The 21,707-nt window shown below is 39.4% G+C and overlaps 1 protein-coding gene across 1 annotated transcript in view; it reads right to left on the reverse strand.

Annotated features, from left to right (window-relative positions):
- Positions 1 to 8,412: 8,412 nt before the first annotated feature.
- Positions 8,413 to 21,707, reverse strand: part of grm6a (glutamate receptor, metabotropic 6a) — a 76,795-nt gene continuing 63,500 nt past the window's right edge. Inside the window, exons 10-12 of the mRNA XM_047155728.2 lie at positions 16,888 to 17,199; positions 14,305 to 14,547; positions 8,413 to 8,498 (exon numbers count right to left, since the gene is read on the reverse strand). Of these exons, the coding sequence (XP_047011684.1) occupies positions 14,308 to 14,547; positions 16,888 to 17,199 (552 nt within the window). The 3' untranslated portion in view covers positions 8,413 to 8,498; positions 14,305 to 14,307. The remainder of the gene's footprint in view (positions 8,499 to 14,304; positions 14,548 to 16,887; positions 17,200 to 21,707) is intronic.

Raw genomic sequence — 21,707 nt, forward strand, 5'->3', positions numbered from 1 at the left:
CCCGTAATTTAATTCAAAAAGTGGAACTTTCATATTCATTACACATAAAGTGAAATATTTCAAGCCTTGTTTTTGTTTTAATCTCGATGATTATGACTTACAGCTCACAGAAATCAAAAATCCAGTATCTCAAAATATTCTAATAAAGAATTTATAATACAGAAATGTCGACCTTGTGAACAGTATGTTAATTAATGTACTCGATACTCGGTCGTGGATTTAATCCTTTTGCAGGAATTACTGCGTCAGTGCGGCGTGGCATGGAGGCGATCAGCCTGTGGCACTGCTGAGGTGTTCTGGAAGTCCAGGTTGCTTTGATGGCGGTCTTCAGCTCGTCTGTATTGTCGGGTCTGGTGTCTCTCGTAGATTCTCTATGGGGTTCGGGTCAGGCGAGTCGGCTGGACGATCAAGCACAGTAACACCACGGTCAGTAAACCAGTTACTAGTAGTTTGGGTACTGTGGGCAGGTACCAAGTCCTGCTGGAAAAGGAAATCAGCATCTCCATAAAGCTCGTCAGCAGATGGAAGCATGAAGTTCTCTAAAATCTCCTGGTAGATGCTGCATCGACTCTCGACTTGAGAAAACACAGTGGACCAACACCAGCAGATGACCTGGCAACCCAAATCATCACTGACTGTGGAAACTTCAAACTGGACTTCAAGCAGCTTGGATTCTGTTCCTCTCCACTCGTCCTCCAGACTCTGGGACCTTGATTTCCAAACGAAATTCTAAATTTACTTTCATCTTCTCCTTTCCAAACAACTTGTGGTGATGTAGGTGACTTCAGATTGTAGTTTTGGAGACTCTGACCCCAAGACGGAACTAACATCTGCAATTCTCCAGCTGTAATCTTTGGAGATTTTTTGGCCACTCGAACTATACTCTTCACAGTGTGTCGAGACGATATAGACACACGTCCAATTCCAGATAGGTTCATAACATTTCTAGTTGACTGGAACTTCTTAATTATTGCCCTGATGGCGTAAATGGGCATTTTCAATGCTTGTGCTATTTTCTTATAGACCCCCATTTTGTGAAGCTCAACAACCTTTTGCCGAACATCACAGCTATATTCCTTGGTCTTACCCATTGTTATGAATGACTAAGGTTATTTGGCCTATGTGTTACCTCATATATATACCCCTGTGAAACAGGAAGTCATGGTTGAACAATTTCCTGTTCCTAGTCACCCAGGTGTACTGATATTTTTTTTTAATCAATGGGAATATATTTCAAATATATTTTTCTCATATAGATTCAATAATTGTTGCACATCTATATTTAAAAGGGATTTTATTTGATAAACCTGTGTTGTGTTTTTGCAATGGTTTGATATACATGAAATATTTTTTGTGCATTTTTCAAACAAAAGATAAAAAAGTGAAACAATAAAAACTATTTTTCACAGCCTTCTTTGCTCATATTTATCAAGGGTGCCAATATTAGTGGAGGGCACTTTATATTATATTGTAGTATGTCAGACAGTGGGGTCCAAAAGTCTGAGACTGAAAATTTGGGATTTTTTTAAAATGCAGAATTGCAGAAAAAAATAAAATAAAGAAATATTCAAGATATTGAAAACTTTAAATATTCAAGATTCTGCACTATTTCTAAGTCCCTATTTTAATGTAAGTAAATTTGTGATATATAACATGTTAACTGCTTTGTACAAAAGGCTTTCCTCATGCCTAATCTGTTATACTCAAGCTAGGGATGAAACGGTTACCAGTTTCACGATAAACCACGATAAAATTCCCTGACGGTTAGTATTACCGTGTCACAATTAATTATCATTAAAACCGTGCGTGATTATCGGGATTTGTAAAACTTGTGGTAAATGCTGTCCACACACCCAGCACGAGTCAGACTCGGGCGCAACATGCAACATTGTTTTCTGAGCGTGAAAACAGACGATACAATTAAAAACCGAACGCATCTATTCAATTCCTCATGAGCCTCATGAATGAGTCGGAGACGCAGCACAGATCAACTGACAGGAAGAGCGAGGCGAGCTGACTGACAGGAAAAATGAGGCGAGCTGACTGACAAGAAAAGTGAGGCGAGCTGACCGACAGGAAGAGCGAGGCGAGCTGACCGACAGGAAGAGTGAGGCGAGCTGACTAACAGGAAGAGTGAGGCGAGCTGACTGACAAGAAAAGTGAGGCGAGCTGACTGACAGGAAGAGCGAGACGAGCTGACTGACAAGACGATGGCGGAAGATTTGGTTTAATATAAACTAATGCAAACTAGTCCATGCCAGCTCGAGTGCACACTCTAACTCAAGTCGCTGTCAAGAATATAATTTGTAATAATTGTTGTATTCAATTAGAAATGTATGCAAAATAAAAGCATTTTCACTCTTTCTCTCAGACTTTTGGGCCCTACTGTATATTATATATATTTTATTAAAAGAAATTAGAGTGTCGTTTTTGATGGTTTGTTTGTTTTTTAACGGAAATGGCGAAAGTAAACCTGACGTATGAGGAACACTTCATCTAAAAATTCAAAAGTGAGTCATTTTGGACAAAAAAGCAGTGTCTGCCCCTTTTAGCTCTTCTCATTACTCGCCCTGTTAGTGATCCATCAGATGACAATCTTTCTCTCCTCCTCCTGGTCTGTCATGTATGTTTAATGCGCTCTATAAGTGGAGCTGCTTTGATTTGGGTCTGGTGTGAGGATGAAACGGTCTGACAGCAGGTCTCGCACACACTCAATATGCTGAGAGCGAGAGAGCGAGAGAGAGAGAGACTCGTTTTTAGAAGGTGTCCATCATAATCCTCCACTTAAGTAAGAAATGAAACACTTGGGAACATCTGTTCTAGGAAAACAATCAAACTGCATGGTGTGATGTGACCTGATGTGAAACAGAGTTACTATTACCACCCACTAGTTGATTTTTTTCCAATAACAGGGCATCCTTATACAATGTGTATTTTATTAACAAAAAATGTCATACTTTTTTTTTTTTATCCGTTTAGAGTTACATTTAATGTTGTGGAATGTCTGCAGAACAGGTTAGCTTCTGTTATTACTTATTATAGCAGTTATAAACAGTCGTTCCCTCAGCAGCCTCTCTCTCTTTTTGTTAAAAGTAGTTAAATAGACACCAAGCATAACTTGTCACCACACCAAGAATTCTGTCAAGGATTGCTCCTTTCACCCAGGACTGGAGAATGAGAGATGATCTTGGCAGGAAGTTCCAGTTCCCTAGTGAGTTCAACATACACCATACCAAGCCTCTGCCCTGATATAGTGATAGTAGTGAAAGGACCAGTGAAAGGACCTCAAAGACCTGGCTGAAGAGGCAGAGAAAACCACCTTTAAAAAAATATATATCGATATTCATATCATAATATCATCATATCGCCTTGTCATGTTACCGAGAAACCGGGAAATCCCTCCGTCCTGAAGCGTTTCCTGTGTCGAAAAATGTACTAACCGTTACAAAGCACTGACACTGGAGACTCCTTCCATAAGTTCCCAATGATTGTTTTGCGCCATCAGTGACTATAGGTTTTTCTTTTTTTTTAAAAATATTCGACTCAGATTACGTGGACCATCTGTGCAAGTCCCTGTGTAAGTTGTTACCACGGGCACATTTTAATGTATTAAAATGTGTGCCTTCATTATAAACATGTCTTGCCCTGTAGTCGGCATTACTGTCAGAGCTGCGGTTCTAGAAAATTATTTAACACCTTCTGGCCAATCAGATTCGAGAATTCAACAGTGCCGTGGTGTAATTTCCATTAATATTTAAGTTGAAGCAATATAGCTAGTACATTCCGTATGCAACGTTAGGACATAATGCTGCATTCAAAATGCATGATCCTTTCACACGCTTTGAGTTTTAGGCGGAGCGAGCTGTGACAGGTCAATTTTTTCACGTGATCCGATCGGCCAAGCGGTTCAGGAAAGCTGCACAGTCAAACATGACGGGTTTGTGTTTACCTCAGTTTCACTATTAAGTTGGAATAATTTGAAATGAGAAAAGTCGTTCCATTATTAAAGCGTTTTCCTGGTGTGCAGGGAATCAGATTGTACCAGCGATGTTGCACAACCTGTCAGCATCCTCTGGTCCTTTAGGGCTTTAGCTTTTGACAGGAAAATACATCGAGGCAAACATAAACCTGTCACAGCAAACATTCTTCATGGTAGTAACCCGTCTGATTAAATGTCATCCTTAACCTTTATTCTAACAGTGTTTAATCAGCATGTATAGTCTTGGGTATGCTCTAAGAGAGTTCAAAAGACAATAGAATAATCTTTCATAATATCATCTGTGGGAAAAAAAATGAGTGACACCCCAAGGAATATTTATGGAGCAAAGAATAAATATATGGAAAGGAATAAATACTAATCATCATCCTTAAAAAAATGTTTAAGAGGTGGAGGTATTATGTTTTTATAATGTTAAGATTCTCATTGGCGTAATATCTCATAAACGAGTGCTTGAATGTAAGATTTGTAAAGATTGATCGTCGTATCAAGCAGATGAACTGATTTCGAATTCTGGAATTGATGTAAACAGGCTCAAGGTCAAATGTCTCCAGATCTCTCCAGAAATGTATATCTATATTATATATATATATAAATATTATATATATATATATATATATATATATATATATATATATATATATATATATATATATATATATATATATATAATATCTTATATTGTACTGATACAATAGACTTAATTTTCCACACAAATAATAAAAAAAAAAAACAACAATAGAAAGAAAGAAAGAAAGAAAGAAAGAAAGAAAGAAAAGGAACTAGAGAAAGATTGGCACCTGTAATTAATATTTATAATAAATGCAATGTAATACTTTTTGCTCTCAGCCTCCACCACTTTTTCTTCTTTTTTTAATGGTTCAAGATTCTCTACAAGTGTCTCCAATTCTATTAGACAGGAAGAAACATGACTTAAAATATTACTCGAGGGTGCTAATAGTTTTAGAGGCTGTACACATTAACACTAGGACATAATTCAACACTGTAATGAGTGTATGTGGTTTGGGGTTGTTGTTTTTTTTCTTTAGAACTCGGTATTATTCAATACCCAGGTATTAATTATTCAAAGGTAACTAAACCCTAAACATTCAGATTTTAAAATGCTCCTTAAATGCAAACGTTTCATTTCAAAGTTCACCGTGCATTATTAATTCTGCAATGTTAACCCTTTAATCATTTTTCAGGTTGATAAAATGTTTTGAAGCATGTCTACAACTTGGCTATGTTATGTTCTTTGAATTATCTATCTATTTATTTATTTATTTGTTTATTTATTTTTAATGAGCAAGTCTGATTTCTTCTACAAAGGCATTTAATCTAGCTTTTTTTTGTTGTTGTTTTTTAAAAATCATTTTGGTAATTCTATGTGTACTCTATATGGATGTATTTTCTACTATAATGATTTGATTTTTATAAATGTTTTTTTTAGGTTTACATATTGTTAATTCATTTATACACCGATCAGCCATAACATTAAAACCGGGAATAAGATTCTCTCCTTACAGTGGCACCTGTCAAGGGCTGGGATATATTAGGCGGCAAGTGATCAGTCAGTTCGCGAAGTTGATGTGCTGGAAGCAGAAGAAAAATGGACACGCGTACAGATCTGTGCAGCTTTGACACCAGGATGCACTATGGGAAGAAGGCAAGCCGACGGAGGAAGTGTCATGCTCTGGGTAATGCTCTTCTGGGAAACCTTGGGTCCTGGAATTCATCTGGATATTACTTTGACACATACCTAGATATTGTTGCAGACCAAGTACACCCCTTCATGGTTCAAGGTGTTGATTTGGCCTCCAAATTCCCCAGATCTCGAGCCGATCGAGCATCTGTGGGATGTGCTGGACAAACAAGTCTGATCCATGGAGACCCCACCTCGCAACATACGGGACTTCTACTGCTAACGTCTGGGTGCCAGATACCACAGCACACCTTCAGAGGTCTTGTGGAGTCCATGCCTCGACTGGTCAGAACAATATTAGGTAGGTGGTTTTACTGTTTATGGCTGATTGGTTTATATGGAAATTAGATGTTAATGAATGAAATGTCATTTATTTATATACAAATTATACAAATCTAGACACCAGTACATTTGAACAGACATCCCAAATGATTTGTAATTGTGAATTTAAAAAATAAACTAAAATTGGTCAGTAAGTGGTTTCTTTAAAAAAATAACAAACAAACAAACAAACAAACAAACAAATAAACTAGGGCTGGGCAATGTGATATAATTTCTTATTATGTCAAAATATACTTTTTGAGATCATGGGAATCAAGATATCTTATTTATTTATTTATTTATTTAAAACAACATTGAGAAACTGGAAGCAGATTCGATGCTCGTTACGTTTTTCAGAGATTTTTACTTTTGAGAACTGTTTATTGTAATTGTTGAAACGTCTTGAAATATTGCAACTAATTAGTTGGCACACGGTGGTTAGTGGTTAGCACGTTCGCCTCACACCTCCAGGGTCGGGGATTCGATTCCCACCATGGCCCTGTGTGTGCGGAGTTTGCATGTTCTCCCCGTGCTGTGGGGGTTTCCTCCGGGTACTCCGGTTTCCTCTGCCAGTCCAAAGACATGCATGGTAGGCTGATTGGCGTGTCCAAAGTGTCCGTAGCGTATGAATGGGTGTGTGAATGTGTGTGTGATTGTGCCCTGCGATGGATTGGCACCCTGTCCAGGGTGTACCCTGCCTTGTGCGGGGTATCCCTGGGATAGGCTCCAGGTTTCCCCGTGACACTGAAAAGGATAAGCGGTATAGAAGATGGATGGGTGGATGTTTCTAACCTATTAGAAACTAAAAAATAAATGCATCCATTGTTTGCTTGTTTTTTATCGGTCAGATCATTAGAGTTAATGTAACACTTTTATAAATTCTTGTTAGCACAATATTCAACACTGTAAGCGCTAATTCATAACCATTATAGGTCGCTGAATTTCTATCATCACGCCAAGTTTGATCAAAAACCACAGACTCCTAGGATTTTCTTCTTCACTGGATCATGTATGGCATTTATTTATTCATTCAGCTAACAAAGTACAAATGTGTCTCATGATTCTTCAGCACGCAGCTAATGAAGTAGAAAGAGGTTTCATTTTTGTTTTTGTTTTTAAATCAGAGGATTTGGATTAAAAATGACCAACGTCGGACCACCCTTTAAGGACAAAGTGGAGATCGGAGCATGAGGATGAAATTCCGTGACTGGGATTGAATTTTACTGCCGCTTTGCGAGTTGGCCGAACAGAGCCGTCACGCTACTGAGTAATGCTTCGACTGAGTCAAAGTCTGGAACGGTGTAATCATTCGATTAGATTTATAGACGCTATATCGAGCTTTTTCTCCTTGTAGAAAAGTGTTGCATGGTTTCAGGACATACAATTCAGCATTCTCTTAAAACCCCCATGCAAACAGTTTGTCAATGAAAGATTTCATTACTTTTTGTTTCATTCGCTACATTTCCTGTATTTACAGAGCGAAACCAAGGCGACTGTACACACATTTACCTTTCGTAGAAGTTTGACAATAAATAATACCGCCAAAAATAAATAGACAAATATTAATGAATAATAATAATAATAGGAAGAAGACAAATTCATTGTATAACTCTATAAACCAATATCAGTTTCGTCACATTTTCAGTTTCACAATTCCAAAAACCAGACATTAAATGCTATATAACAGTGCAAATACTAAATCTTTTGGTTAGGGGAAATGTCTAAAATATTTTAGTGTAAAATTAGATTGCCCTTAGCTGTTTAATAAAATGAAGTTAAAATACAATGCTCATGATGATTGTTTTTTTTTTCTCCCCATGTGTTTGTTCTTATTCTTTAAAAAAAAAAGTGCTCTATGCATTTGTTTTAAAAAATGTTGTAGCACTTCTTCTTCTTCTTCTTCTTCTTTTTTTTTTTTTTTGGTGGTGACATCATGATCTATAGCATAGCCTTACATTAGACGTTTAGAGCATAACATTAACAACACGGTATACCATCACGTCTCTATATTAAACGGATCTGAAGAAAATAAATACAATATCGGATTTTTTTTTCCTTTCATAGTAAATAGTGACTATTTCATTTCACTTTCGGTCCAAAGCTGCCGTCTTCGGGGGGTTTACACGACGCAGGTGCATGAAACACACAAACACACAAACACTTCGGTACACATCCCACATGCTGGCTACACTGCTATATCGACCGCGTCACTGCTTTTACAGACATTTTCCTCGTTCATTAGTAAACACGAAGACATCCCAAAGATGTGCGAGACATCGTTGTGATAAAGCTTCAGTTCGAAAAATGTGCATTTTATTTGTTTAATTTTTTGATCCACGTTTGCATGGTTTTGACGTTCGTGCCTCCGAGTCCTCCTTATAGAAGTCCGCAAATGGAAATCGACTAAGTGGAGTCTTGCTTTCTTTTCCTTCCACTTTTCTTCCGTCTGGATTAGCAGAGTGTGTTGCTCCAGGCCACCTGCCATTACACACATAAAAGAACATAGGACGCGTCAGTGAACCGTTATTCAGTGGTGCATAAAACGGCATGAATAGCAACGGCTCGTTAATGTAATCGAGTCATTTGGTGGAAATTTGTAGCATCATTTTAACAGCTCATTCTGCCCTACTTTGATGTTTCTGCTATATTCAACTTCAGAATTATTCAAGAGAGAACATTGCAAATAAGTCAATCGTAGCAAGCAAGAAGGGGGAAAAATTATTTACTGTTAAAATGCTGACGCAGTATTTCAGCGGACGAGACGATATAAACAACACAGTTATAATACGGTTATACAGAACAAAGAGACCAGAACCGCGCTCTCGTGTTTTCTGTTGGTTCACAAGACCAAGGTTGACAAATTCACAGGTCTAAAGTCAAAAGTAAGCGCTACCAAACTGAATGCATCTTTCATGTCCTGTGTCCTTTCCCCTTCAGTGAACTGGCTTTTCAGCTGGGTGAATTTTATTGTGTTTGGTCTGACTGGTGCTTTAGCTGTAAATAAATAAAGTGCGGTTTTCGGGTGTCTCTTGTAGCAGGTCAAAACTGTAAATGCTACGGCAAAACCGCACCTCTGAAGTCGGTGAGACCGTTGTGTCATTTTTAAAAAAATCAGTTATGACAATGTTGTCTTTTTTATTTTTATGTATATATAATAACGTGGCAAGAACCAAATATGAGGTTGTTTTAGATGTCAAATCATCCATATTTCTTCTATCAATCACCATGGATACCCTGGAAAACCATTTATCCATTTTCCATAACGTTTATCCTACACAGGGTCGTGGGGAGACTGGAGCTTATCCCACGGAACTCTGGGTACAATCTCACACACCCATTCACACACTATGGACAATGTGGAAATGCCAAACAGCGCATGTCTTTGGACTGGGGGAAGAACCTGGGGTGCCTGGAGGAAGCCCCCAGAACAGTGGGAGAACATGCAAGCACCACACACAGGGCGGAGGCAGGATTCGAAACCCCCAACCCCGGAGATGTCACCGTTGCCCATCGTGCAGAAATTGCTGTATCTGAATGTCAAGCCTCATTGGAGCTACAATTGGAATCCTGTGTTGTGGTCACTTGACACAAAAAAGTTTTAGCCACATGGCATTGTCATGTTTGGTGAAAAATCGCGCCTTCATACAAGCCCACTGCAAGTTGGTGTTTGTGAACTGCTGATGTTTTGGTGCTGTTTTGTTTCTGGTGGAACGAGAGCTCTTGTCGAGATTGATTAAAATTCATAAACGTAGCTATGCACCAGGATATTTCAGCAGAAAACCTGCTACAAGGAGGTTAAGACTTGGCCAAAAGATATAGATTTTAACAAGATAATAGCCTCAAATATACCAACAAATGCCCACCAAAGCTTTATCTCTGGCACGAGGTTACAACTTTGCAGATGATATACAAATGCGGTGGAGATTATAACAAGACTTCAAATATAGAAGCAAATCAACACCATAGATCACCCCTCTTCTGACTCTGCCAGGAGGTTAAGGCTTGGAAATGCTGCTTGTAATATGGGTAACGGATGTGGCTAAGTTTAATAAATACACAAGCAAGCGACGCAGAAATCGGAGTCCGATCTTAAAGTCCTCAAATCAAGCAAGAGTCAAAATACCAGTCAGACCGATCAAGACCAAAGGATCATCCAAAATACCAGAACCAGGAATCAGGGCAGGAGTCATGCAAATCAAGGCAAACAGATGAATGGATCAGTACTTAGACATGGAGATATCGGCAAGGCTTCACAACGACTGAACGTCCCCGGACTGCTTATATAGAAACGAACCTGGAAGTACATCCACACGCAGCATGTTCGGAATATACTTATATAATAGAATCTACAGGAAAATGCAAATCTGAAAAGAACAAGTCAAGTTTTTCCAACTAAACCTTGCACCAAGAGGTCAAGACTTCAAGAATACACTTTGTAATAAAGTGACCCACACATGGCCTGGAGATCCTGTATGAAAGTATAAGTCTCTACTGCATTCTTAATAACAGCAAATATCTTTCTTCTGTAAAAAGAAAAAAAAAAAAAGAAAGAAGAGGAAAGAAAGCCCAGAGCTAAGTAAGAACAGAGAAGAAAGAACTGCTCGTTTGGAAAACTCTGAATAAATGGGTTCTCTCTCTCTCTCTCTCTCTCTCTCTCTCTCTCTCTCTCTCTCTTTTCCCCACTGGGCAGAATTTTATTTATCTGTTTTGATAATTCCATCGCATTTGACTGATGTGATGTAAACGGCTCGATTTATCATCGCAGAATTTCCTGAGCTAGTTTGATCAGACTCCAACATTGCGGGCTTTTTTTTTTTTCCCAACTCTGATTTCTATGACAAGTAATATTGATTCACTGTGATTCATCTCATACACAATGTTACTTTTATTTATTGGTGAGTCAAGTAAAGGAATCTAGTAAAAAAAAAAACAAAAAAAAACCACCAGACGAATGGCACGCGAAGCCGGAGCGTTATATAAAAGCGGAAGGGTTTCTTTTTTTTTCCAATGATGCTTTGAGAATACCTCCCTCCTCCACGAGAGGTTCAGAGAAAGGTTTCTTTTCTCTCCTGAGCTGAGTCACAGTCTCCGCCGTGTTATTGAAAGTGAAACTCTGCTCTTACAGTTTTCCCACAATGCCTTCAACACCTTTTTCAACCTCTTCTTTCAGAATGTGAGAGACTGTAGTTAGTACTATTTAGACTTCACGTTCTTACTGCGACAGAATTCAAAATATATGCAGTGTTTATCAACAGCTGGGTATTAAGATGTTCCTTTTCTTCTTTACATTTTCTTTTCTTCTTTACATTTTCTTTTCTTCCCTCAGGTTCAGTTTCTTGTCTTTTCGTGTTTAAATTTCACTTCGCTAATTGGGAATATCAATGTTAGTTATTACAATTTTTTTTTTTTAAAAAAAGGTCAGTTAAGTCTTATTTAGGTGTTAAGATGATCTGTGAGATGATTATCACACCTTATGTCATGAACAAGCATTTACTGTCAGAAAAAAACCCCCACCTAGCGTACATGTGTACATGTGAATGTGTTCTACTGAGGTACAAACGGTGTTAGTCACATTAAAGCTACAAATGTTAACCAAATGTTTCCTTTTTTACCTTCATTTATTCTTTCTTTCTTTCTTATTCTTAAATTTCCTTTTTTTTATTACATTTTCTTTATTTTTCCATTTATTTATTTTAGTTTTCACCTTTTGTCTTTATTTTTAATTGAAGAAAAAATCTCTATTTTTATGTAAGCTTTTTTTTCCTTTGAAAAAATATCTTTCCTTTTTCATTCTTTTCCCCTTTTTTCATTTCCATCTTCTTCCATTTCCTGTTATTTCTGTCTAATTTTCATTTCTTTCTTTCCTTAAATAATATTTTTTAATTCATTGCATTTTCTTTAGTTTTGTCTTCCTTATTTGTTAATTTCCTCTTTTTTTCCCTTTCTTCATTTAATTTCTTTAATTTAATTTCTTCCTTTTTTTCATTGTTGTGTTTTCTCTGTAATTTTCCATCTCATTCTTTTATTTGCCTAATTTCTTTCTTTCTGTTCATTTATTTATGAATTCTATCTCTTTTTTATTTAGTTTTTTCCCTTTCTTTATCTTCATTTGTTTGATGGTTTCCACTTTTTTTTTCTTTGTCTATTTAATTTGTTCATTTAGCTTTCTTTCATTTTAAACTGTATTTATTTTTTGTTTTTATTTTTCATTTTATTTACTCTTTCTCTCTTTTCTTTTTATATGTTAAACATTTCTTTCCTCATTTACTTAATTTTTATTCTCTTTCTTGCTTGAGGCTAATTCCGTATTTTTTAAAATTTGTTTGTTTGTTGATTGAGTCCATATTTTTCTTTGCCTTTCTTTGTTTCTTTCTACCAGCCTTCCTTCTTTCAACCTTAAGTTGCTTACTTCTCACCTTCTCCCACCCAGACGTCCTCACACTGAGCAGGAATATTGTGTATTTTTACATATTTGATGTATTTTGCTGGTTATTTTTTTAAATTATTTTTTTATTTTTCTCAAGGACATCAGTAATAAGAAAGCACTGGGACGTGCTGCTGCTGCTGCTAATACGTCCTGGAGAGAGAGAGCGAGTGTGCGCTGGAGAGATAGAGGGCAAGTGGAAAATTACTCTAAAGAGCTTTTTTTTTTTTTTCGAGGTTTAGACGAAGAGAAAATTGAGAAAAACTGTAAGAGAGAAACGAGGAGAACATTGCCTGAAGTCATGGCCGTTCAGCCTGGAGGAAACTCACCTAATGAGTCACGACACATAAATACTAATTTACAGCAAAGTAAAAAATTAAAAATAAAACTGCTCATGGATGTACGTATTAAATAAGGGGGGAAAGTCTACAACAAATACTAGTGTGTTAAAGGTACAAAAAAAAATCCATTTCATTACTTCATTATAAAATTCAAATAAATGGATTTTTAAACATCAACATTATTAGCCTCTTTTTATGTGGAAGGGGTTTTTTTTTTATTTTTTTCAGTTGTTGTTGCTGTAATTACTTTTTCACATCCTGCTCCTTTCATTCGGAACCTCTGCAAGACGCCAATTCAGAGCGATGACACGGAGCAGCCACCTTTAAACCACCACTAATTAGCCCTAAAGATAGATCAACTAAATGTGTGGAGAAGTCACAGAGGTGCGTGTGTGTACGCCTCAGGAGGCGATGATGACCGCTTTTGCTCTCTGCTTTGAGTCGAACCGTCATAATGCGTAAAGTGCAGAATCTTCTCACAGTCTGTTTATCTGCAGTTAAGACAAGAAATACAGTCAGATTGAACATCGGGTGCTGGGTCACTGGCAGAGAGGAACATTTTTAGAACATTTCTTCTTCCAAAGGTGCCTCAATTATCAGGCAGGATACAAAACGGTTCATTCACAGGAGCGTTTTAGAAAAGTTAGTTCAGAAAAACGTTGCGATGACGTGAACCTTGACTGATCGGCTTCGGATAGTGTAATCGAGTCACTGAACCGAATTTAACGAACATTTTGTGTGAAACTCAGAAAGAAAGCAGTCCAAAAAGAAATCCAAATAAGACTAGCCGTTCAAATAGGACAAAAGAAATGGCACCCTATAAAAGTTGGAAGAGTCTGAGTGTGGCTATGGTTTGTCGACCAACCGCAGCGGCTGAGGAATATTTTTTTCTTCTACTGTTTTCTCCGCAATTTGGTTTATTCCAATTCCCATCCCGTCCGCTAGCATACAACAGCTACCAACTGGAGAGAGTGAAGGCTAACGCGTACTTCCTCCGAGACAACCACATCTTTTCAAACTGCTGAAACAGGGCAGCATCTGATACACGCTCTGAGAAAAGCGCTATCTACCCTCTTCTGCATACATGAGCTCACAGATGCACATGATTAGCTAGTGTCCTTGTGATTGACGGGGGGGCGGAGAATACCATCCCTCCCACCCAGACAGCATGGCCGATTTTAGCCCGGTACTCTTCTGTTGAGCCACGCATTGGAGGCGCTCTTTACCCATTAAGTCAGCGAAGTGTCATTTTTGCCTTTTATGGATTTAAGTGGGCGTTACTAAATGTACATCAGCTGTGCTTTAAACACTAAACACGTGGGACTATAACAATTACAATGACGTTGCTGACTAAATCACTGCATTCTTTACGTTAAAAGAAAAATGAATCATTTGATACAAGTGAACTCCAAGCCAGCAGTAATGCTCAGTGGGCGTGGTCAAGCTCAGACTAGACACCAGGAAGCAGACAGAAATGTTCACTGACTCGTTTATTGAGCTGGACTGGAATTTGAGTTACCTGCTACTGCGTCCTGTCTGGCTCCATCTTAGTCTCGCCGTTGTGCTTTTCGCTGTTGGTGTGTGACAGACGAGTGGACATGGTGGCCGCCTGAACCACAGCCTTGAAGCTGCGCTTGCGTTTCTGCACATTCTGCTCCGGGTGAAAGATGATGATGTACACTTTAGGGATGTAGAGCATGCCCAGGGACACGGAGGCACTCAGGCTCATGGACACGGTCAGCGTGGTCGTCTGGATGTACATCTGTAATAGTCACAGTCACGATCCACAGGTGAACACTAAACACCAAGGGCCTGGGTAATGGTTTATGGTTATTACCTGCTCAGATTTTTTTTATCACGCATGTTTGGAAATTCCCACTAGATACACAATAGGGATGTGGCCAAATATATTATACAGAATAAACAAATATTGTGTTCTAAACAGATACAAATAGGAAGTGTACTACTAGTTGTTAGGGTTTTTTTTTTTTTAATGGTCTGCATTTATATTTCACTTAAGAAAGCACTACATCAGGACTGGGATCTCAGGGGACACAGCAAAACAAAGTCACACTAGTGGGAGGTTTTTACTCTCATGCGGTGAAGTGCGAGCGATCGGATATGAAGATCGTGGGACAAAGACGGACGACATTCAGTAACATGGACATACAGCATTCATACATTCATCCTTAGTAACTGGTCTGGTCAGGGTCGTGACAGTTTAAGTTAAGCTACTAGTTTGTTTATTTTTTGGGGAAATAGAGTAAGAAGGGTTTAAAACAACGTCAAGCAAAGAATTCCTGTAACGACAGGTTTTCAAAACATTGCAGGAACGTTATATTCGCAACATTCCAGGAAAAAAAAACCCCCAGAACCTGTCAAATACATTACTGAACAATCTGGTAGACTTTTTGGTATCTAAAACCGGGTCCCTGTTTTCCTTGCACTCCTGCGTGTATTTTTAAAACGGCTGCCGAATTTTACAACAGCTTTCAATTATTGAAATCCTCTGTTTAAAACAGTGACGCTACTTGAAAGACCAGAACTAATATCTTTTAATGAATAAATAAAATCCCGTAGACGGTTTCCCACCAGGAGAAATCACGCGTAGTGTCGTTGTGGTGAAAAGAAACGGGGGGCCTCGGTGGTGGTTCACCTGGCGGAGGAGAGACGGAGCGAACAAACGAATGCTCGAGTTCTTCATTCTTGTGGTGGCTTCACTTAGCTTTATTAGGATGGGTGAAGGCATTGTCTCTCCGGCTCCCCCACACTCGTCTTATCTACCTCCCACCACAATTAAACCCCTCGCTGCAATGAAGCAGGGCCTTTGTCTCCATGTCATGGTGTGTCTTCAAGAGATAAAGACAGGCGGGGTGGTGGGGATGAGGGGGAGAAGACGTCTTCTTTTCTGCACGTCTCATCTCTCCCTGTGTTCGCACGTTGCCATATGAAAGCTCGCTTCAAAAGAGAAACTGCTTGAGACGCAACTTTGGCGGCGTTATCACGGGCCTGGCAGGTTGCTGCTTGCTTTGGCACATTCATATTGAAATGACTTCATTCTGCATAATTTTGCTACACGAGGACTTAAGTAGTCGCTAAACTGTTGGGCCTTTTTGTCGGTGAACTGGGGAAAGATAGGGTTGTGGTAAAATGGTGGCTGTTCCTTCGGAAGTCATAATTTCCTGCTGTGTGGGTAAGCGCGCTGTACGATTCCTTGTGTTTTGAACACACGCAGGATGAAGGAAGAAGAATAATTAAGGGTTTATGGTAGCATAGTGCTTTATAATACTAATCATAGAGGAGATGAAGTGTGTAATGAGTGTAATGAGATTTCTCTCTATACAGTCTGTCTCAGTGTACCTGATCTCATGGCCAATATGTGCAAATTTGTATAAACGAGGGGCTGAATTTATTAATGTCGCTGAATTTCATTTGAAGAAGCTGTAAAAAAAAAAAAAAAGGCTTTATCTATCCGTCTATCAATTTTTTTACTTACCTGCCTGTTTGTTTGTTTATTTATCGTTCATTTATCGTTAATTATTTGATTCATTTGTTTATTACTTGCTTGTCGCATGCACGCTTATTCGATTGTTCATGACTCGGTTAGGTCACTGAATTATTTTTCCTTTTCATACCTTCTCTTTTTGCGCTCCCACTCTTAGGAGTGGTTGTAATAGTCCATAAAAATGTACCGTTATACTGTATATTCATTATTTAGTCCCTCATTGTCCTCCTAAAGGTTGCAGGTAATAATAAAAATAAATAAATATTCATAAGAAATGAGTCATTCAAATAGTCATAACAGTCCTGTTCGTGATATTGATATACGCGTCACCATCAATGTGGCCTGGTTTCCCATATGGAAAGCCTTCAGGGTCAGTTTTGCTCCACTTTAGCGTTTAGAGGAAAGCTTTCCCATGTAGAAGGTACTAAGGGTAGAAATGATAAAGAAAGAAACAAGAAAAAAAGTTCATGAGATGGAAATGATCGAAATTGGCTAAATGAACCGGTAGCGGAAGCAAATTCCTTTTCCGTCCTGCGTTCTTTCCCACTTGACTTGTAAATGTAAATCTGTAATGTTTATAAACCCGACAGCTCTCACCTTTTCCGTGGACTGTGCCGTACCAAAGAAGATGGGCACGAAGGCCAGCCACACGATGCAGGTGGTGTACATGGTGAAGCCGATGGGCTTGGCTTCGTTGAAAGTCTCGGGGACGCCTCGACTTTTGACGGCATAAACGGTGCACGTGACCATGAGCAAGATGCTGTAGCTCAGGCAGCAGATCAGAGACAGGTCGGACATGTCACACTTCAGGATGCCACGTGCCAGCTCGGGGTTGGGCGGCCGCAGCTCATCGTAGTCCACAATAGTGTGTGGCGGCACCACGCCGAACCAGATAAACACTCCGATCACCTGCATAGAGAGAGGGATGAAGATCTGGGGTGAGATGCAGGAATATAGTGACCTATTGGGGGAAAATGTCAGATGCTGTGTCTCAGATTGTTTACTTATATACTATTCCCAATGCTTTGATATATATATAAACTGTCTCGTCTCTTGTCTTCAATGTGTTTCTTCAGTGTGTTCACACTGAAAAATATTTTAAAAAACGACTGTTTGCTGAAAAAATTGTGAAGTGTAGACACTTTTTGCAATTCCTTGTCCCATCATGCAAAGGAAAAAAACAAAACAGCTGTCTGATGCTGGGATGCATCAGTGACTACGTTTACATGGACAGCAGGAATCTAATTATTGACCTTATTCTGAATAAGACAGTATTGTCATTAAGTTGTTTACATGAGTCGCTTTTAGAATATTCCTATGAATAGAATAGAATAGAATAGAATATTCATGTTCGGGTTTTACATGTTATAAAACATAGATGGATTAACGTCACACGTCATTACGTCGCCGCGCCACACCGTCCGACGTTCCCTCCAGAATTTCACGTATCGACATACGGTTGGTCTTCGTCATGGGAGCGTATACAGTTTTGGGTGTTTTTATTTTAAATTTTACGAACGCTTCAAGTGCGGTTAATTATTTGTCGTGCTGTACGTGCAAATAGACGACCGCTTGAAGCCGTGGGCTGCGTCCCAAACCGCGTACTTATCGTCTATATAGTAGCTCAGATACATGTATTTCGCCTACTATACAGTAGGTAAGTACACGGTTTGGGGTCAAACGGTTGAGCGCTGCCTTGTGTGTACGTGTCCTGTCGCAAAATGTGGTGAAAACTCCCAGACGACGTTAATAGTGTGATTAAGGTGTGTGCGTGTCTGTAACGCACGTCGATAATGCGACTAAAACAGGAGTACTCCACACGTCTTAATTCCATTTGTGCTTACTTCGAGTATGACTTTAATCGGATTAAAGTAATAAAAAATTGCTGTTTACATGCTAGTTTCTTAATCAGAGTATCATCTTAATCGGGTTAATATCGGATTATTGTTGTCCGTACAGCTACTGTACGAGTGCATGCTTCTGGTCCTCGCTGTTCGCAATATTGACACTGAAATGAGTAACCTACTTAGTATTAAAGGTGTCATGGAACATCTTATTTAGCTAGGTTCACGTCGGTTGCTACTGTATGCATGTTTATGTATGTTTTGCCAGCAATGAACTCCTCGTTCTCGGTTTGACCTTTTACGATGTTTGAACAGTATTCTCAATAGACAGCGAAAGGACATCCGACCCCGGTCATTAAAAGAGGTGCCGTGAATTAGACACGCAAAGTAGACCCGGCCGAGTGAGAGGAAAGGAAGTGCACATCTCTCCGTGCTCAATGCTCGCAGAACTCTCACATGTGACAGTTTCTCTGAATTCTCACTGCACTGCTCCATGCTTATGAGTACGTTTGTGTGCGCGCAAGTCCCAGCACCCTGCTCTTGTTGTAACGACCGTGTTCGCTGATACAGCTCTGCTCGCTCAGGTCGGCCATCCTTTCTGTTAAAGATACCGTTTAAACTCCATCACATTTTTTTTTTCTCAATCGGGATACTTGTAGGAAGATAGAGTAGCGCCTTAATCTTGATATGTTCACAGAGCACAGTTTGCAGTCTGCTTTGCTTTGATTGCCATCATTAATCATGAAAAAACATCCAGATCACTGTCATTTTGGATCGTCTGTTCATCATTGCGGCATTAGTGCACTAGGCTTACGGCACACTGTATCAGACGCTGGTATCTGGAAACATTTTTACGAGTAAAAGTCAGAGTAAATGAACAGGGAATCGGACCAATATCAGACCCAGTGCCATCGGTATTGCTGCGTAGAAGGGAAAGAGCTTGTAGAAGATAACAGACAGGAAGGACGTACCTGGTTATGAACAACACAGATAGTTCCATCTTTGAAAAAAAAATGCTTTAAAAAGGGTTATCTGGTTTAGTTAAGGGTTCTTCAGTTTACTGAAGTTCTACCTGGAACTCTCCCTAAAAGGGAAACCCTCCGTCATAGGGATCTGAAATTTTCAGGTTTTTGATCATTTTGATGGTGCAACAGCCAGGCGTGGGTGCGAGCCAAGGGAGCAAAATTAGGCGTGCTTTCTAGGTGGGTGGGATGGCATAGTCTCTCTCCCCTGTCAATCACAGAGACACTAGCCAATCGTGGGTGTCTGTCGGCTCACGTATGCAGAAGAGGGTAGATAGCGCTTTCCCTACAAGTGTGTTACCGTATGAATGTGCAGCAGCTGGGTGCGAAATGACACGTGACCGGAAAAGGAGGAAATAAGTACAAGAAATGCAAAGTGGAATAATTAGAATAATAGAAATATAATGTAAAAGTAACATACTAGTAAAATGCAAATAATAATTTATGGTTAAATGCTACAATAAAAAAAATGTTTAGCTCGTTTTTTAAAAAATAAATAAATAAATCAGTGATAGATAGAGCAAGGTGAATTGGTAATGTGGTCCAGAAAGACTGCTTAGCCAAAGTACTTTTGATAAAGATGTGTCACGTAAATCACTGTAAATGTAAAGATGGAGATAAAGATGGGTGTCAATACATATGAGCACTACGAGCCCTCTATGATCAATGGAATTGTTCATATAATATCATACAGTATATATAACTGATCATTACACACAGTCAAACAGATCACGCTCAGGTTTATTTGTCTGGATTTGTGAGTCCTTGGGTTCAGTTCAGACGGAATTCAGACAAACACCAAGCTTCATTTGTGGAGTGGAGAACTCCAAAAAGCATCCTGTTAAAGAAACGTACAAGATAATTGTCGTAAGTATCCCCGTTTGCAATTAATAAGGTTTAATTTGGGGTTTTAAAATGACCCTCCTACCAAGAAGTAGACAGATTAAACTGCAGGAAACGGTGCTCTTGTGTATTTATCCCGTATCACAGTCCTTCATTTGAATACAGCAGCTGGACGGTAGAAGAACACAAAGACGAGCCCGTCCTCCCCACCTGTTCGTCGCAGGAACTCACTCACTGAAGCTTAATCTCGTCTGCTAATGCAAAAAAAAAACCCACAAAAACAACAAAAAAAAAAACTTCCAGAAGAAAGTTTCAGGTCATGGAAGGGGAACGCAGACGCAGACGTGAAGACAGATGCTGCTGTCATGAAGCTCAGCAGAATGGCAGCGCGATCATTTAGACTCGCTGACACCTCCGCCATCATGAGCAGGGAGGCAGGGCTAAAAAATATCCCGCTGTCAATCAATTCGGCGCCAGAGGACGGATAAGCTCCTCTCCCCCGCATCCCACTTCCACTGAGTCATGCACATCTCATTCAAATACTAAGCTCACAGCCACAATAGCTTTATTAATATTTCTGCCTGTAAACGTGTGCATCAGCACCCTGCAACTTTCTTACGGTATCAGAGGAAGAAGGAAGATTAGCGTGGGCTAGTTTTCCTCTGTCTCAGGCATATTACTTACAAACCAGTAGCTGGAATTGATGAGGAATTTTGCTGCCGATGCGTACCAGTGAGCTGGTCTGTGCAAGGTTGAGCACCCACATTGATGAGATGTGCAGACAGCTTAGCATCAAAAACTGGATTGCCTGTCTGTGTGCTTCTGGATCCTATTCAGAAATAATTCATCATCCTTGGAGAGGATGTAAGATCTCTGTCGACTGCTTTTGTTTTCCTACAGCGCTCCAGATGACTATTTTAAACCGTATAAAGCTCTTTTACTCGCGGCTTCTTAATCGGTTCTTCCCCTTAAAAGCGCACTGTAAAAAATGATATCTCGGCAAGTGGAAATCTCTTGAATATAGTCAGATTTGATCTTTCTACTCGTTTCAAGCTTGAAACGATCTTGTTCTGTTGGAACTTTGATCATTTTAAGCTTTCATTTTTTAAAAAGAAGCGAAATTATCTGCCAGCTATCCAGCCATTTTCTGTACCACTTATTCTAGACAGGATCGCAGGTAGCCTACAGTCTATCCCAGAGGACTCGGGGCACAAGGGGGACACCTTGGGGTATTGCATGGCTCAATCACACACCCGTTCACACACTTTGGACAATTTGGAAATACCAATCAGCCTACAGCGCATGTCTTCGGACTGGTGGAGGAAGCACAGAAGGAGAACTCCACGCACACAGGGCGGAGGCGGGAATCGAACCCCCAACCCCAGAGGTGCGATGCAAACGTGCGAACCACTAACCCACCGTGCCCCCTAATTTATCTGCCCATATCTTATAATAAGAAATACTAGACAGATCGAGTTCAGTCTAAATTCAATATATTTTCACGTGCTAAGATGGAATTTTTTTGCCGTGCGTATTATATAACAGGGGTATTTAACTAAATTTGGGTCGCTGCGTAAAATATCTTGCTTACAAAGGCATTGAAGCGATTAACAGGACTGGATGGGCACAACAGTTACCTTAACTATTAGTGCGTAACTTAGTGCTTACGCTAAGGTAATTAGTGCTAAGGTAATTAGGGCTTACCTTA

Source organism: Ictalurus punctatus, chromosome 5 (assembly GCF_001660625.3).
Source record: "Ictalurus punctatus breed USDA103 chromosome 5, Coco_2.0, whole genome shotgun sequence".
Lineage (NCBI taxonomy): Eukaryota > Metazoa > Chordata > Actinopteri > Siluriformes > Ictaluridae > Ictalurus > Ictalurus punctatus.